The sequence below is a fragment of the Balaenoptera borealis genome (assembly GCF_965194805.1).
Source record: "Balaenoptera borealis genome assembly, chromosome: 1".
NCBI lineage: Eukaryota > Metazoa > Chordata > Mammalia > Artiodactyla > Balaenopteridae > Balaenoptera > Balaenoptera borealis.
This window is the reverse complement of record NC_138860.1, coordinates 93,323,050-93,338,323: the sequence shown is the minus strand read 5'-3', so window position 1 is coordinate 93,338,323 and position 15,274 is coordinate 93,323,050. Positions and strand designations below refer to the sequence as shown.

Below are 15,274 nucleotides of genomic sequence, written 5' to 3'. Positions count from 1 at the left end.
GATCCCACATGCCACAACTAAGAATTCACATGCTACAACTAAAGATCCTGCATGCTGCAACTAAAGGACCCATGTGCCACAACTAAAGGTTCCTCACAGCTCAACTAAAAGATCCCGCATGCAGCAATGAAGATCCCACATGCTGCAACTATGACCCGGCACAGCCAAATAAATAAATAAATATTAAGAAAAATAAAGTTGGTGGTTCTTCCATGGATACAGAATACAGTCTGTTTCATTATTAAATTACCCATGCCTCCCTTCCCCAATTCCTGTCACTGTCCTCTACCCCCTCCTCAATTCTAATTCAGTCCTAATGCCATAAGTGATTCTGGAGAGTGGGTGCTAATTAAAGGTCCTCTTTTTTAAAATATTTATTTTATTATTTATTTTTTTTATTTTTGGCTGCATCAGGTCTCAGCTGCGGCACACGGGATCTGTTGTTGCGGTGTGCGGGCTGTAGAGCACGTGGGCTCTGTAGTTGCAGTATGTGGGCTCTCCAGTTGTGGTCCCTGTGCTCAATAGTTGAAGTGCACAGGCTTAGTTGCCCTGAGGCATGTGGGATCTTAGTTCTCTGATCAGGGATCGAACCCACGTCCCCTGAACTGGTAGACGGATTCTTAACACTGGACCACCTGGGAAGTCCCAAGGTCCTCTTTGTTTTGATAATTATTATATTAGTAAATATTTGTACAAAATATATGGAAAAAATAGAACTTGAAGGTGTTGATTCTTTATAGAAAATTAATCTCAGTAATACTGAGTATGCTTTTTAATGGAATCCATTTTAACTGTTTTTCTTTAGTTGCTTGTGTTTTTAGTGTCATATCTAAGGATCTATTGCCAAATCTATTGTCATGAATTTTGACTCCTATTTCCTTCTAAGAGTTTTTGGTTTTAGCTATTACATGTAGATCTTTAATCTATTTTGAGTTATTTTTGTAATGTGATATGAGGTAAGAGTCCAACTTCATTCTTTTCCATGTGCTTATTATTTGTCTTAACAACATTTGTTAGAAACTGTTCTTTCTCCATTGAATTGTCTTGTCATTCTTATTGTTAGAAACTATTCTTTCTCCATTGAATTGTCTTGTCATTCTAAGTTGACCATAGTTGTATGGCTTTATTTCTGGACTTCCTATTCTATTCCATTGATCCATATGTTTACCTTATGTCAGTACCACGCTGTTTTGATTACTGTAGCTTTGTAGTGAGTTTAAAATTGGGGATTATGTGTCCTTCAACATTGTTCTTTTTCAAGATTGTTTTGGCTATCCAGGGTCCCTGGGAATTCCTTGTAAACTTTAGGATCAATTTGTTCCGACAAAAGGCAGTTGGAATTTGGGTAGAGATTGCAATGAATCTTTTCACTCTATTGATAATGTTCAAGAGGACACTATCAGAGGATGAAAGGACTCTATCAAGGGAGTGAAAAGACAAACCACAGAATTGGAAAAAATATTTGCAAGTCATTATTTGGTAATGATCTAATATCCAGAATATGTAAAGAATACTTACAATTCAGCAACAAAAGCCAGTCACTGAAGAACAAATACTGCATGATACCTAAAATAGTCAAACACATAGAAGCAGAAATTAGAAAAGTAAATACCAGGGACTAGGGGGGAGGGGGAAATGGGGAGTTGTTTTTCAATTTGTGTAGGTTTCAGTTATGCAAGATAAAGTAGTTCTAGAGATCTGCTGTACTACATAGTGCCTGTAGTCAACAATTCTGTATTGTTTACTTAAAGCAATCTACAGTTTCAATGCAGTCCCTATCAAATTACCAATGGCATTTTTCACAGAAATAGAACAAAAATTTTTACAGTTTGTATGGAAACAAAGGACCCTGAATAGCCAAAGCAATCTTGAGAAAGAAAAATGGAGCTGGAGGAATCAGACTCCCTGACTTCAGACTGTACTACAAAACTACAGTAATCAAGACAGTATGGTACTGGCACAAAAACAGTAATATAGATAAATGGAACAGGATAGAAAGCCCAGAGATAAACCCACACACCTGTGGTCAACTAATCTATGAAAAAGGAGGCAAGAATATACAATGGAGAAAAGACAGCCTCTTCAATAAGTGGTGCTGGGAAAACTGGACAGCTACATGTAAAACAATGAAATTAGAACACTCCCTAACACCATACACAAAAAATAACTTAAAATGGATTAAAGACTTAAATGTAAGGCCAGACACTATAAAACTCTTAGAGGAAAGCATAGGCAGAACACTCTTTGACATAAATCACAGCAAGATCTTTTTGGATGCACCTTCTAGAATAATGAAAATTAAAACAAAAATAAACAAATGGGACCTAGTTAAACTTAAAAGCTTTTGCGCAGCAAAGGAAACCATAAACAAGACAAAAAGACAACCCTCAGAATGGGAGAAAATATTTGCAAATGAAGCAACTGACAAGGGATTAATCTCCAAAATATACAAATAGCTCATGCAGCTCACTATCCAGACAAACAACCCAATGAAAAGTGGGCAGAAGACCTAAATAGGCTTTTCTCCAAAGAAAACATACAGATGGCCAAGAGGCACATGAAAAGCTTCTCAACATCACTAATTATTAGAGAAATGCAAATGAAAACTACCATGAGGTATCACCTCACACTGGTCAGAATGTCCATCATCAAAAAATCTACAAACAATAAATGCTGAAGAGGGTGTGGAGAAAAGGGAACCCTTTTACACCGTTGGTTGGAATGTAAATTGATACAGCCACTATGGAGAACGGAATAGAGGTTCCTTAAAAAACTAAAAATAGAACTACTATATGACCCAGCAATCCCACTACTGGGCATATACCCAGAGAAAACCATAATTCCAAAAGATGCATGCACCCTAGTGTGCATTGCAGCACTATTTACAATAGCCAGGTCGTGGAAGCAACCTAAGTGTCCATCAACAGAGGAATGGATAAAGAAGATGTGGTACAATGGAATATTACTCAGCCATAAAAAAGGAATGAAGTTGTGCCATTCGCAGAGACGTAGATGGACCTAGAAACTGTCATACAGAGTGAAGTAAGTTAGAAAGAGAAAAACGAATGTCATATATTAACGCATGTATGTGGAATTTAGAAAAATGGTGCAAATGAACCTATTTGCAAAGCAGAAATAGAGACACAGTTGTAGAGGACGAATGTATGGACACTAAGAGAGGGGTGGGGTGGAATGGGAGATTGGGACTGACATATGTACACTACTAGGTATGAAGTAGTTGGCTGGTGAGTACCTAATGTATAGCACAGGGGCGAAAAAAAAGAAGGTACAATCTGTTTGCAGGACATATATTAAGTTAGCCTTAAAAATACATTCCAGTATACATTACGTGCAGACAAGTACTGTTTGATTCCACTTATACGGGGTACCTAGAATAGTCAAATTCATAGAGTCAGAAAGTACATTGGTAGATGCCAGGGGCTGGGGGGTAGAGGGGGTGGGGAGGGAGAACGGGGAGTTAATGTTTAAAGGGGGTAGAGTTTCAGTTTAGGAAGGTGAAATATTCGGGAGGTGGATGATGGTGAGAGTTGCACAACAATGTGAGTGTACTTAGTGCCATTGAACCGTACAGTTAAATATTGTTAAAATAGTATGTTTTATATCATGTGACTTTTACCACAATAAAAAACATTTTAAAAATGTATCAGGGTTAGGAGGATAGGAAGAAATAGGCATCAGTTAAAAAGAACCTGAACACTATCTATTAGAAGGAATAAATATGCACAAAATTAAAAAAAAATTTGTTAAGAGAGTAGTCTCATGTAAGTGTTCCTATGACAAAAAAAACGGGACAGAAGGAAACTTTTGAAGGTGATGGGTATGTCTTTTACTTTGATTTTGGCGATGATTTCATGGGTGTATGCATTTGTCCAATCTCATCACACTGTATACATTAAACATGTGTAGTTTTTTTGCATATGTTATACCTCAATAAAGCTTTTTTTTTTAGTGGTTTTTCTTTGAATCGCATGTGTGTTCTGTCCAAATGGAATAGTTACTTATTGTAATAAAACAGCAAATTGAGACTAAATAAATATTGTTGAAAAATTCATTAAAAATAAAAATATGGCTGCTTTTAAAATATTACTTGTCAAGGCTAAATATGTATTTTAGGGAAAAAGATAGATATTGTGAAAAATAAAGCACATCTCACCATATGAAAACTGTAAGTAAAATGATCCAACTATAATATCTATGAATAAATCATCTTTTTAGAGTCACAAAACCACAAAATGAATACAGAATATTTTCAAGTAATCCAAACAATTTATTAATGTTCATGCTGTTTTCTTTATTCAAAGGTCAGTAAATTAGAGTTAGAACTAGAAGGTGCCAAACAAAAATTTAAAGAAAAGACTGACAGCTATCAGAAAGAAATTGAGGACAAAAAGCTATTAGAAGAAAATCTTTTGGGACAGGTAGGAAAAACTAAATATGTTTGAGAAGTTGTTATACTAAAACCCTATAGTTGTATGTTTGCATTTTAAGAGAAAAGTAATAATTCTTACTTTTAACATTATGATTCTTTAGAAGATTTAATAAATTTATACTAAGGATAATTAGTTTTTTTAATAGAAGCTAAAAGTATTGTTATTCTAAGTATTTGAGTATTGGGTAGTATATAATCATTTTGAAAAGATTAAATGATCTTTACAGTGTTATACTGTCATCTCACTTGGTAGAAGACCCTAACTAAAATAAACCAAAACAATAATGTATTTTCTACTTGGCTTTCCTAATTTCCTGGTGTTTGATTTCTGCATTTTAACTTAAATTTAACATTTAAGTTAAATTTGTTTTTTGTGCATTAATTTTAAAAAACTTTAAATTTATTTGATAGGTTGAGAAAGCAAAAGTAATAGCTGATGAAGCAGTAAAATTACAGAAAGAAATTGATATACGATGTCAACATAAAATAGCTGAAATGGTAGCACTTATGGAAAAACATAAGGTAATTTTTTTCCTGTTGTGTAATGAAAATTATTAATTGGAGCCATATTTATGCATAAAAATGGTAAAATATAGCATTCTGATTTGTCAGTGAAAATTATTGTCTATGCAACAATGACTAATTATAGCTGGAATACTCTTGATCTCTCATTTCTCCAAGTTCAAGTCTTAGCCACATGAAGCTGAGCCTTGGTGTCACTTCCTTGAGGAAGTCTCTCCTTATTGTCTTGATGGATAGGCGTAATCACTCTTTTCCTCAATTTTCATAGTAGTCTCTTATAGACTTTTCCACCTTGTATTTATTTAAATACATACCCAGGATATGTATTTAAATAAATATAACTATAAATATAATATTTTTATCCTCTACCTGTGTCTAACACATACTAGGTTAAACAATAATAAATAGATGAAAGACAATGTTTGTTGTGTTTGTGAATGTGCTCTATTTTTTATTGTTGTTTGAAAGTAATCATTCTCTTAGGGAATTAAGCCCTATACTCTTCAAGATTTGGAGAGGAAGTGGGCTATACCTACCAATTAATCTTTATAAGTTGTTGCTAAGATATTATTATGAAGTAACCAATGAGGATTTAAAAAAATATTTTAAGTAATATTGTGAACTCATAGATTTAAGCATATTTGGTATGTCTTAATCCAGTACAGTTTTGATCCTTGTTGACACTTAAATTGTCCCAACTTTGGCCAGTGGGAGCCTCTTCGAACTGGTTGGCAGGTCCCTTTGATTTGACCCTAATAATCTGTGACAGCTTTCTTGCTTTCTGTTATGACAAAATATTCAAGACTCATTTTGTATTCCCTGCACAAGATCTGGAATCAGCTGTTTTTTGAAGAGGTCCTGTGTTTCTAGCCTTTTTATAAATTATGAAATTCAGTGTCTCTAATTTAAAAAATTATTTCTTGATCTTGGGTTATTTCCAAGACAGTTATCTATGTTTCATTGCTTTTATTGTTAGAATTTAAAAATATAGTTGAAACAATTTAAAAATAGCTCAAATATGTATTACTGAATTCATAAACATCATTTTTTATAAATATTAAATGCATAAGGATACCAGTCATATTAAAACGTAATCTTTTGGGCTTCTAATATACCTAAAATGGTTTCTCTTTTTAATATAGCACCAATATGATAAAATTGTTGAAGAAAGAGACTCAGAATTAGGACTTTATAAGAGCAAAGAACAAGAACAGTCATCAGTGAAAGCATCTTTGGTGAGAACAAATAGCAGTAGAAGCCAATTTTCATGTCAGCATGGCTGGTAGTAAAGAATAATAAATAAAACCATAATTTTGAACTATAGAATCAAATAATCATAAATATGAAAGGGATGTTATAGATCTTATAGGTAGGTGGTTTTCTAATCTTTTTTTGAAATGGTAAAATGAACTCTGTTTTTCAAATGAAAAGTTATAAACTCCAGTTACGAATAAGTTTTGAGCTCTGATTGAGGTTGGGAAAGGAGGAGTGAGATAGATTGGGAGAGAATGAGAAGGTGAGGTATACATAGTGTTAAACATTTCTTTTGAGCAAACTATACAAAATTTGTCTAAATGAAATCTTTAGTTATATTCAACTAGGAGCCTTCATATCAGTAGGCTTTTAAAAAGTGTATATATTTCATGAGTGAATTTATTTCTGTATAAAGCTAAATTGTTTTTGAAACACTAGTTTGCATTTTTATTGTCTTAAGAAATATATGGATGCACTTATAAGCTTCATGTTCCTTTTTCTTTAGGAGACTGAACTATCCAATCTCAAAAATGAACTTCGGTCTGCTAAGAAACAACTTGAAATAGAAAGAGAAGAAAAAGTAGGTTTTGTGGCATTATAGATAAAGTAACTAATTTTAAGTTTTAGGTGTAACTTAAGTTTTCATAAACATGTCATATTAGAAAATAATAGGATAAATTTGAGTAAGGATTAAAAATATAATTTTCCCCATTAGCTTTTTTTTCAGAAGTATTTAGCATATTCCCTTGTTTAAATATTAAAGACATATAAATATACTTTAAGAGTAGGAGCGCTTTCAGATATAAATATTTGAGAAATATTATTTCATATATTATAAAGTGCTTATGTATTTGGATGTGTTTTTTAGCTATTGATCATGTTTCAGAAAAAAAATAATGCCTTATATTTGTATAGTGTTTTGGAATTTACAAAGTGAATTGACTCACACTTTAAAATGACAAATACTTTTTTTTTCTTTCTATATGACAGCTCACTGTGCTGAGTATCCTACTTATATATAAGTTAATCCTTATAACAGTTCTATAAACAATACTTATTATTATCTCCATTTTTATAGAGGTTAGCTTATTTATTCAGGATCACATAATAAAAAAAATAGAATGGCTTAGAATTCAAATCTAGGCTTATTTTGCATGATTCCAAATCCTGCTCCCTAATCACTCTGCAACATGCCTAGGTAACATGCAATTTCAATTTCAAACCTCTGTGCATTTGTTCACTTTGTTTCCTGCATTTAATTCCTTTCTTCCTTTCTCCACCTATGAAAAACTTCACATATCTTTTATCTTGCAAAGGTGAGCTGACTGTATATAAGTATTTCATAGTATTTTGCTCTTATATTAAAATAGTTATGTCACTCTGTGCCCCATTATATTTCAAGTTCCTCAAGGGTTGGGGTTATGTCTATTTATCTTTGTCTTTCCTTTATTTGAGCATAGTGCTTTGAAAATTTTCTGTTTTCGACAAATGTTTGTCAGAGAAATGACTAAGTGGCTTTCACTTCACCTGCGATTGTAGCATACATATTTACCTTTATCCTACTGTTTTAGTAAAAGAGGAATAATACTTCCTTGTATTAAACCACTCCTAATGTTCTTTCTTCCAGGTTCTTTTTCCAATTTTATTGAGATATAGTTGGCAGCACTGTATAAGTTTAAGGTGTACAGCATAATTTGACTTACATACATTGTAAAATGATAACCACAATAAGTTTAATTAACATCCATCATCTCATATAGATTAAGAAAAAGAAAGACAAAGAAAAAAAAGGTTTTTTCCTTGTGATGAGAACTCTTAGGATTTACTCTCTTAACAACTTTCAAATGTACCATACAGTAGTGTTAATGATAGTCATCATGTTATACATTACATCCCTAGTACTTGTCTTGTAACTGGATGTTTGTGCCTTTTGACCACCTTCATCCAGTTCCCCATCTCCCCAAACCCTGCATCTCGTAACCATAAATCTAATCCCCTTCTCTGTGAATTTAGTTACGTTTTGTTTTTTAAGATTCCACATATAAGTGATATCATATAGTATTTGTCTTTCTCTGTCTATTTCAGTTAGCATAATGCTCTCAAGGTCTATCCATGTTGTTACAAATGAAAGGATTTCCTTCTTTTTACGCCTGAATAATACTCCATTGTATATATATATACTGCACTTTCTCTATCCATTCTTCGTCTATGGACACTCAGGTTGTTTCCATGTCTTGGATGTTGTGAGTGCAGATATCTCTTCAACATAGTAATTTCATTTCCTTTGGATGTAGTCTCAGAAGTAGAATTGCTGACTTGTATGGTAGTTCTATTTTTAATTTTTTGAAGAATCTTTATACTGTTTTCTGTAGGGGCTGAACCAATTTACATTCCCAGCTGTAGTGCACAAGGGTTCTATTTTCTCTGCATCCATGCCAGCATTTATCTCTTGTTTTATTTGATAATAGCCATTCCAACAAGCATGAGTTAATATATCTTGTAGTACTTTTGATTTGCAGTTCCCTGATGATTAGTAATGTTGAATACCTTTTCATTTACTTGTTGGCCATTTATATATCTTCTTTGGAAAAATGTCTACTCAGGTCCTTTGCCAATTTTTAAATTGGATTGTTTGGCTTTTTGCTATTGAATTGTATGAGTTCTTTATATGTTTTTGACATTAACCCTTTATCACATGTATGGTTTGCAAATATTTGGCAGTGTTTTGCATAGTTGGGGAAGCTAGGTGCTTACTTTCATGGTCTCACTTTTCCCCATGAGAAAAATTGCTGACTGACAGGTTCTCTCTGGGAACTGTGCTGTACTGTCTTGGGAGAGGGGGTGATGTGGGTAAAATGAAACCATTCTTCTTATCTTCTTCAGTGTGTTCAATCTGGGATTTTTTTTTTTTTTTTTTTTTGCTCTAATGGTGTGCTGGAAGTTCTCTTTTGTTTTTTTTTAAACATCTTTATTGAAGTATAATTGCTTTACAATGGTGTGTTAGTTTCTGCTTTATAACAAAGTCAATCAGTTATACATATACATATGTTCCCATATCTCTTCCCTCTTGCATCTCCCTCCCTCCCACCCTCCCCATCCCACCCCTCTAGTTGGTCACAAAGCACCGAGCTGATCTCCCTGTGCTATGCGGCTGCTTCACACTAGCTATCTATTTTACATTTGGTAGTGTATATATGTCCATGACACTCTCTCACCCTGTCACATCTCACCCCTCCCCCTCCCCATATCCTCAAGTCCATTCTCTAGTAGGTCTGTGTCTTTATTCCCGTCTTGCCACTAGGTTCTTCATGGCCTTTTTTTTTTTTTCCTTAGATTCCATATATATGTGTTAGCATACTGTATTTGTTTTTCTCTTTCTGACTTACTTCACTCTGTATGACAGACTCTAACTCTATCCACCTCATTACAAATACCTCCATTTCATTTCTTTTTATGGCTGAGTAATATTCCATTGTATATATGTGCCACATCTTCTTTATCCATTCATCTGATGATGGACACTTAGGTTGCTTCCATGTCCTGGCTATTGTAAATAGAGCTGCAATGAACATTTTGGTACATGACTCTTTTTGAACTATGGTTTTCTCAGGGTATATGCCCAGTAGTGGGATTGCTGGGTTGTATGGTAGTTCTATTTGTAGTTTTTTAAGGAACCTCCATACTGTTCTCCATAGTGGCTGTATCAATTTACATTCCCACCAACAGTGCAAGAGTGTTCCCTTTCCTCCACACCCTCTCCAGCATTTATTGTTTCTAGATTTTTTGATGATGGCCATTCTGACCAGTGTGAGATGATATCTCATTGTAGTTTTGATTTGCATTTCTCTAATGATTAATGATGTTGAGCATTCTTTCATGTGTCTGTTGGCAATCTGTATATCTTCTTTGGAGAAATGTCTATTTAGGTCTTCTGCCCATTTTTGGATTGGGTTGTTCGTTTTTTTGTTATTGAGCTGCATGAGCTGCTTGTAAATCTTGGAGATTAATCCTTTGTCAGTTGCTTCATTTGCAAATATTTTCTCCCATTCTGAGGGTTGTCTTTTGGTCTTGTTTATGGTTTCCTTTGCTGTGCAAAAGCTTTTAAGTTTCATTAGGTCCCATTTGTTTATTTGTGTTTTTATTTCCATTTCTCTAGAAGCTGGGTCAAAAAGAATCTTGCTGTGATTTATGTCATAGAGTGTTCTGCCTATGTTTTCCTCTAAGAGTTTGATAGTGTCTGGCCTTACACTTAGGTCTTTAATCCATTTTGAGTTTATTTTTGTGTATGGTGTCAGGGAGTGTTCTAATTTCATACTTTTACATGTATCTGTCCAATTTTCCCAGCACCACTTATTGAAGAGGCTGTCTTTTCTCCACTGTATATGCTTGCCTCCTTTATCAAAGATAAGGTGACCATATGTGCATGGGTTTATCTCTGGGCTTTCTATCCTGTTCCATTCATCTATATTTCTGTTTTTGTGCCAGTACCAAACTGTCTTGATTACTGTAGCTTTGTAATATAGTCTGAAGTCAGGGAGCCTGATTCCTCCAGCTCCATTTTTCGTTCTCAAGATTGCTTTGGCTATTCGGGGTCTTTTGTGTTTCCATACAAATTGTGAAATTTTTTGTTCTAGTTCTGTGAAAAATGCCAGTCGTAGATTGATAGGGATTGCATTGAATCTGTAGATTGCTTTGGGTAGTAGAGTCATTTTCACAATGTTGATTCTTCCAATCCAAGAACACGGTATATCTCTCCATCTATTTGTATCATCTTTAATTTCTTTCATCAGTGTCTTATAATTTTCTGCATACAGGTCTTTTGTCTCCTTAGGTAGGTTTATTCCTAGATATTTTATTCTTTTTGTTGCAATGGTAAATGGGAGTGTTTTCTTAATTTCACTTTCAGATTTTTCGTCATTAGTGTATAGAAATGCAAGCGATTTCTGTGCATTAATTTTGTATCCTGCTACTTTACCAAATTCATTGATTAGCTCTAGTAGTTTTCTGGTAGCATCTTTAGGATTCTCTATGTATAGTATCATGTCATCTGCAAACAGTGACAACTTTACTTCTTCTTTTCCGATTTGGATTCCTTTTATTTCTTTTTCTTCTCTGATTGCTGTGGCTAACACTTCCAAAACTATGTTGAATAATAGTGGTGAGAGTGGGCAACCTTGTCTTGTTCCTGATCTTAGTGGAAATGGTTTCAGTTTTTCACCATTGAGGACAATGTTGGCTGTGGGTTTGTCATATATGGCCTTTATTATGTTGAGGAAAGTTCCCTCTATGCCTACTTTCTGCAGGGCTTTTATCATAAATGGGTGTTGAATTTTGTTGAAAGCTTTCTCTGCATCTATTGAGATGATCATATGGTTTTTCTCCTTCAATTTGTTAATATGGTGTATCACATTGATTGATTTGCATATATTGAAGAATCCTTGCATTCCTGGGATAAACCCCACTTGATCATAGTGTATGATCCTTTTAATGTGCTGTTGGATTCTGTTTGCTAGTATTTTGTTGAGGATTTTTGCATCTATGTTCATCAATGATATTGGCCTGTAGTTTTCTTTCTTTGTGACATCTTTGTCTGGTTTTGGTGTCAGGGTGATGGTGGCCTCGTAGAATGAGTTTGGGAGTGTTCCTCCCTCTGCAATATTTTGGAAGAGTTTGAGAAGGATAGGTGTTAGCTCTTCTCTAAATGTTTGATAGAATTCGCCTGTGAAGCCATCTGGTCCTGGGCTTTTGTTTGTTGGAAGATTTTTAATCACAGTTTCAATTTCAGTGCTTGTGATTGGTCTGTTCATATTTTCTATTTCTTCCTGGTTCAGTCTCGGCAGGTTGTGCATTTCTAAGAATCTGTCCATTTCTTCCAGGTTGTCCATCTTATTGGCATAGAGTTGCTTGTAGTAATCTCTCATGATCGTTTGTATTTCTGCAGTGTCAGTGGTTACTTCTCCTTTTTCATTTCTAATTCTATTGATTTGAGTCTTCTCCCTTTTTCTCTTGATGAGTCTGGCTAATGGTTTATCAATTTTGTTTATCTTCTCGAAGAACCAGCTTTTAGTTTCATTGATTTTTGCTATTGTTTCCTTCATTTCTTTTTCATTTATTTCTGATCTGATCTTTAAGATTTCTTTCCTTCTGCTAGCTTTGGGGTTTTTTTGTTCTTCTTTCTCTAATTGCTTCAGGTGCAAGGTTAGGTTGTTTATTAGAGATGTTTCCTGTTTCTTGAGGTAGGCTTGTATTGCTATAAACTTCCCTCTTAGCACTGCTTTTGCTGCATCCCATAGGTTTTGGGTCGTCGTGTCTCCATTGTCATTTGTTTCTAGGTATTTTTTGATTTCCCCTTTGATTTCTTCAGTGATCACTTCGTTATTAAGTAGTGTATTGTGTAGCCTCCATGTGTTTGTATTTTTTACAGATCTTTTCCTGTAATTGATATCTAGTCTCATAGCGTTGTGGTCAGAAAAGATACTTGATACGATTTCAGTTTTCTTAAATTTACCAAGGTTTGATTTGTGACCCAAGGTATGATCTATCCTGGAGAATGTTCCATGAGCACTTGAGAAAAATGTGTATTCTGTTGTTTTTGGGTGGAATGTCCTATAAATATCAATTAAGTCTATCTTGTTTAATGTATCATTTAAAGCTTGTGTTTCCTTATTTATTTTCATTTTGGATGATCTGTCCATTGGTGAAAGTGGGGTGTTAAAGTCCCCTACTATGATTGTGTTGCTGTCAATTTCCCCTTTAATGGCTGTTAGTATTTGCCTTATGTGTTGAGGTGCTCCTATGTTGGGTGCATAGATATTTACAATTGTTATACCTTCCTCTTGGATCGATCCCTTGATCATTATATAGTGTCCTTCTTTGTCTCTTGTAATAGTCTTTATTTTAAAGTCTATTTTGTCTGATATGAGAATTGCTACTCCAGCTTTCTTTTGATTTCCATTTGCATGGAATATCTTTTTCCATCCCCTCACTTTCAGTCTGTATGTGTCTCTAGGTCGGAAGTGGGTCTCTTGTAGACAGCATATATATGGGTCTTGTTTTTGTATCCATTCAGCCAGTCTGTGTCTTTTGGTGGGAGCATTTAATCCATTTACATTTAAGGTAATTATCGATATGTATGTTCCTATTCCCATTTTCTTAGATATTTTGTGTTTGTTATTGTAGATGTTTTCCTTCTCTTGTGTTTCTTGCCTAGAGAAGTTCCTTTAGCATTTGTTGTAAAGCTGGTTTGGTAGTGCTGAACTCTCTCAGCTTTTGCTTGTCTGTAAAGGTTTTAATTTCTCCATCAAATCTGAATGAGATCCTTGCTGGGTAGAGTAATCTTGGTTGTAGGTTTTTCTCCTTCATCACTTTAAGTATGTCCTGCCACTCCCTTCTTGCTTGCAGAGTTTCTGCTGAAAGATCAGCTGTTAACCTTATGGGGATTCCCTTGTGTGTTATTTGTTGTTTTTCCCTTGCTGCTTTTAATATGTTTTCTTTATATTTAATTTTTGACAGTTTGATTAATATGTGTCTTGGCGTGTTTCTCCTTGGATTTATCCTGTATGGGACTCTCTGTGCTTCCAGGACTTGATTAACTATTTCCTTTCCCATATTAGGGAAGTTTTCAACTATAATCTCTTCTAATATTTTCTCAGTCCCTTTCTTTTTCTCTTCTTCTTCTGGGACCCCTATAATTCGAATGTTGGTGCGTTTAATGTTGTCCCAGAGGTCTCTGAGACTGTCCTCAGTTCTTTTCCTTCTTTTTCTTTATCCTGCTCTGAAGTAGTTATTTCCACCATTTTATCTTCCAGGTCACTTATCCGTTCTTCTGCCTCAGTTATTCTGCTATTGATCCCATCTAGAGTATTTTTAATTTCATTTATTGTGTTTTTCATCGTTGCTTGGTTCCTCTTTAGTTCTTCTACGTCCTTGTTAAATGTTTCTTGCATTTTGTCTATTCTATTTCCAAGATTTTGGATCATCCTTACTATCATTATTCTGAATTCTTTTTCAGGTAGACTACCTATTTCCTCTTCATTTGTTAGGTCTGGTGTGTTTTGATCCTGCTCCTTCATCTGCTGTGTGTTTTTCTGTCGTCTCATTTTGCTTATCTTACTGTGTTTGGGGTCTCCTTTTCACAGGCTGCAGGTTCGTAGTTCCTGTTGTTTTTGGTATCTGTCCCCAGTGGCTAAGGTTGGTTCAGTGGGTTGTGTAGGCTTCCTGGTGGAGGGAACTAGTGCCTGTGTTCTGGTGGATGAGACTGGATCTTGTCTTTCTGGTGGGCACGTCCACGTCTGGTGGTGTATTTTGGGGTGTCTGTGGCCTTATTATGATTTTAGGCAGCCTCTCTGCTAATGGATGGGGCTGTGTTCCTGTCTTGCTAGTTGTTTGGCATAGGGTGTCCAGCACTGTAGCTTGCTGGTCATTGAGTGAAGCTGGGTCTTGATGTTGAGATGGAGATCTCTGAGAGATTTTCACCGTTTTGTATTACGTGGAGCTGGGAGGTCTCTTGTGGACCAGTGTCCTGAAGTTGGCTCTCCCACCTCAGAGGCACAGCCCTGATGCCTGGCTGGAGCACCAAGAGCCTTTCATTGACACGGCTCAGAGTAAAAGGGAGAAAAAATAGAAAGAAAGAAAGAGGATAAAATACAGTGAAGTAAAATAAAGCTATTATAAAGCAAAGCTATACAGACAAAATCTCACCCAGAAGCATATACATATACACTCACAAAAAAAGGAAAAGGGGAAAAATTAATATATCCTGCTCCCAAAGTCCACCTCCTGAATTTGGGATGATTCGTTGTCTATTCAGGTATTCAACAGATGCAGGCACATCAAGTTGTTTGTGGAGTTTTAATCTGCTGCTTCTGAGGCTGCTGGGAGAGATTTCCCGTTCTCTTCTTTGTTCGCACAGCTCCCGGGGTTCAGCTTTGGATTTGGACCTGCCTCTGCGTGTAGGTCGCCTGAGGGCGTCTGTTCCCCGCCCAGACAGAACTGGGTTAAAGGAGCAGCTGCTTTGGGGGCTCTGGCTCACTCAGGCCGGGGGGAGGG

General features: G+C 35.3%; 1 protein-coding gene across 1 annotated transcript in view; it reads left to right on the top strand.

Annotated features, from left to right (window-relative positions):
* SYCP1 (synaptonemal complex protein 1) overlaps positions 1–15,274 on the top strand; it is a 174,649-nt gene that overhangs the window by 127,167 nt on the left and 32,208 nt on the right. The window contains exons 25-28 of the mRNA XM_082368987.1: positions 4,323–4,439; positions 4,862–4,972; positions 6,115–6,207; positions 6,732–6,806. Of these exons, the coding sequence (XP_082225113.1) occupies positions 4,323–4,439; positions 4,862–4,972; positions 6,115–6,207; positions 6,732–6,806 (396 nt within the window). The remainder of the gene's footprint in view (positions 1–4,322; positions 4,440–4,861; positions 4,973–6,114; positions 6,208–6,731; positions 6,807–15,274) is intronic.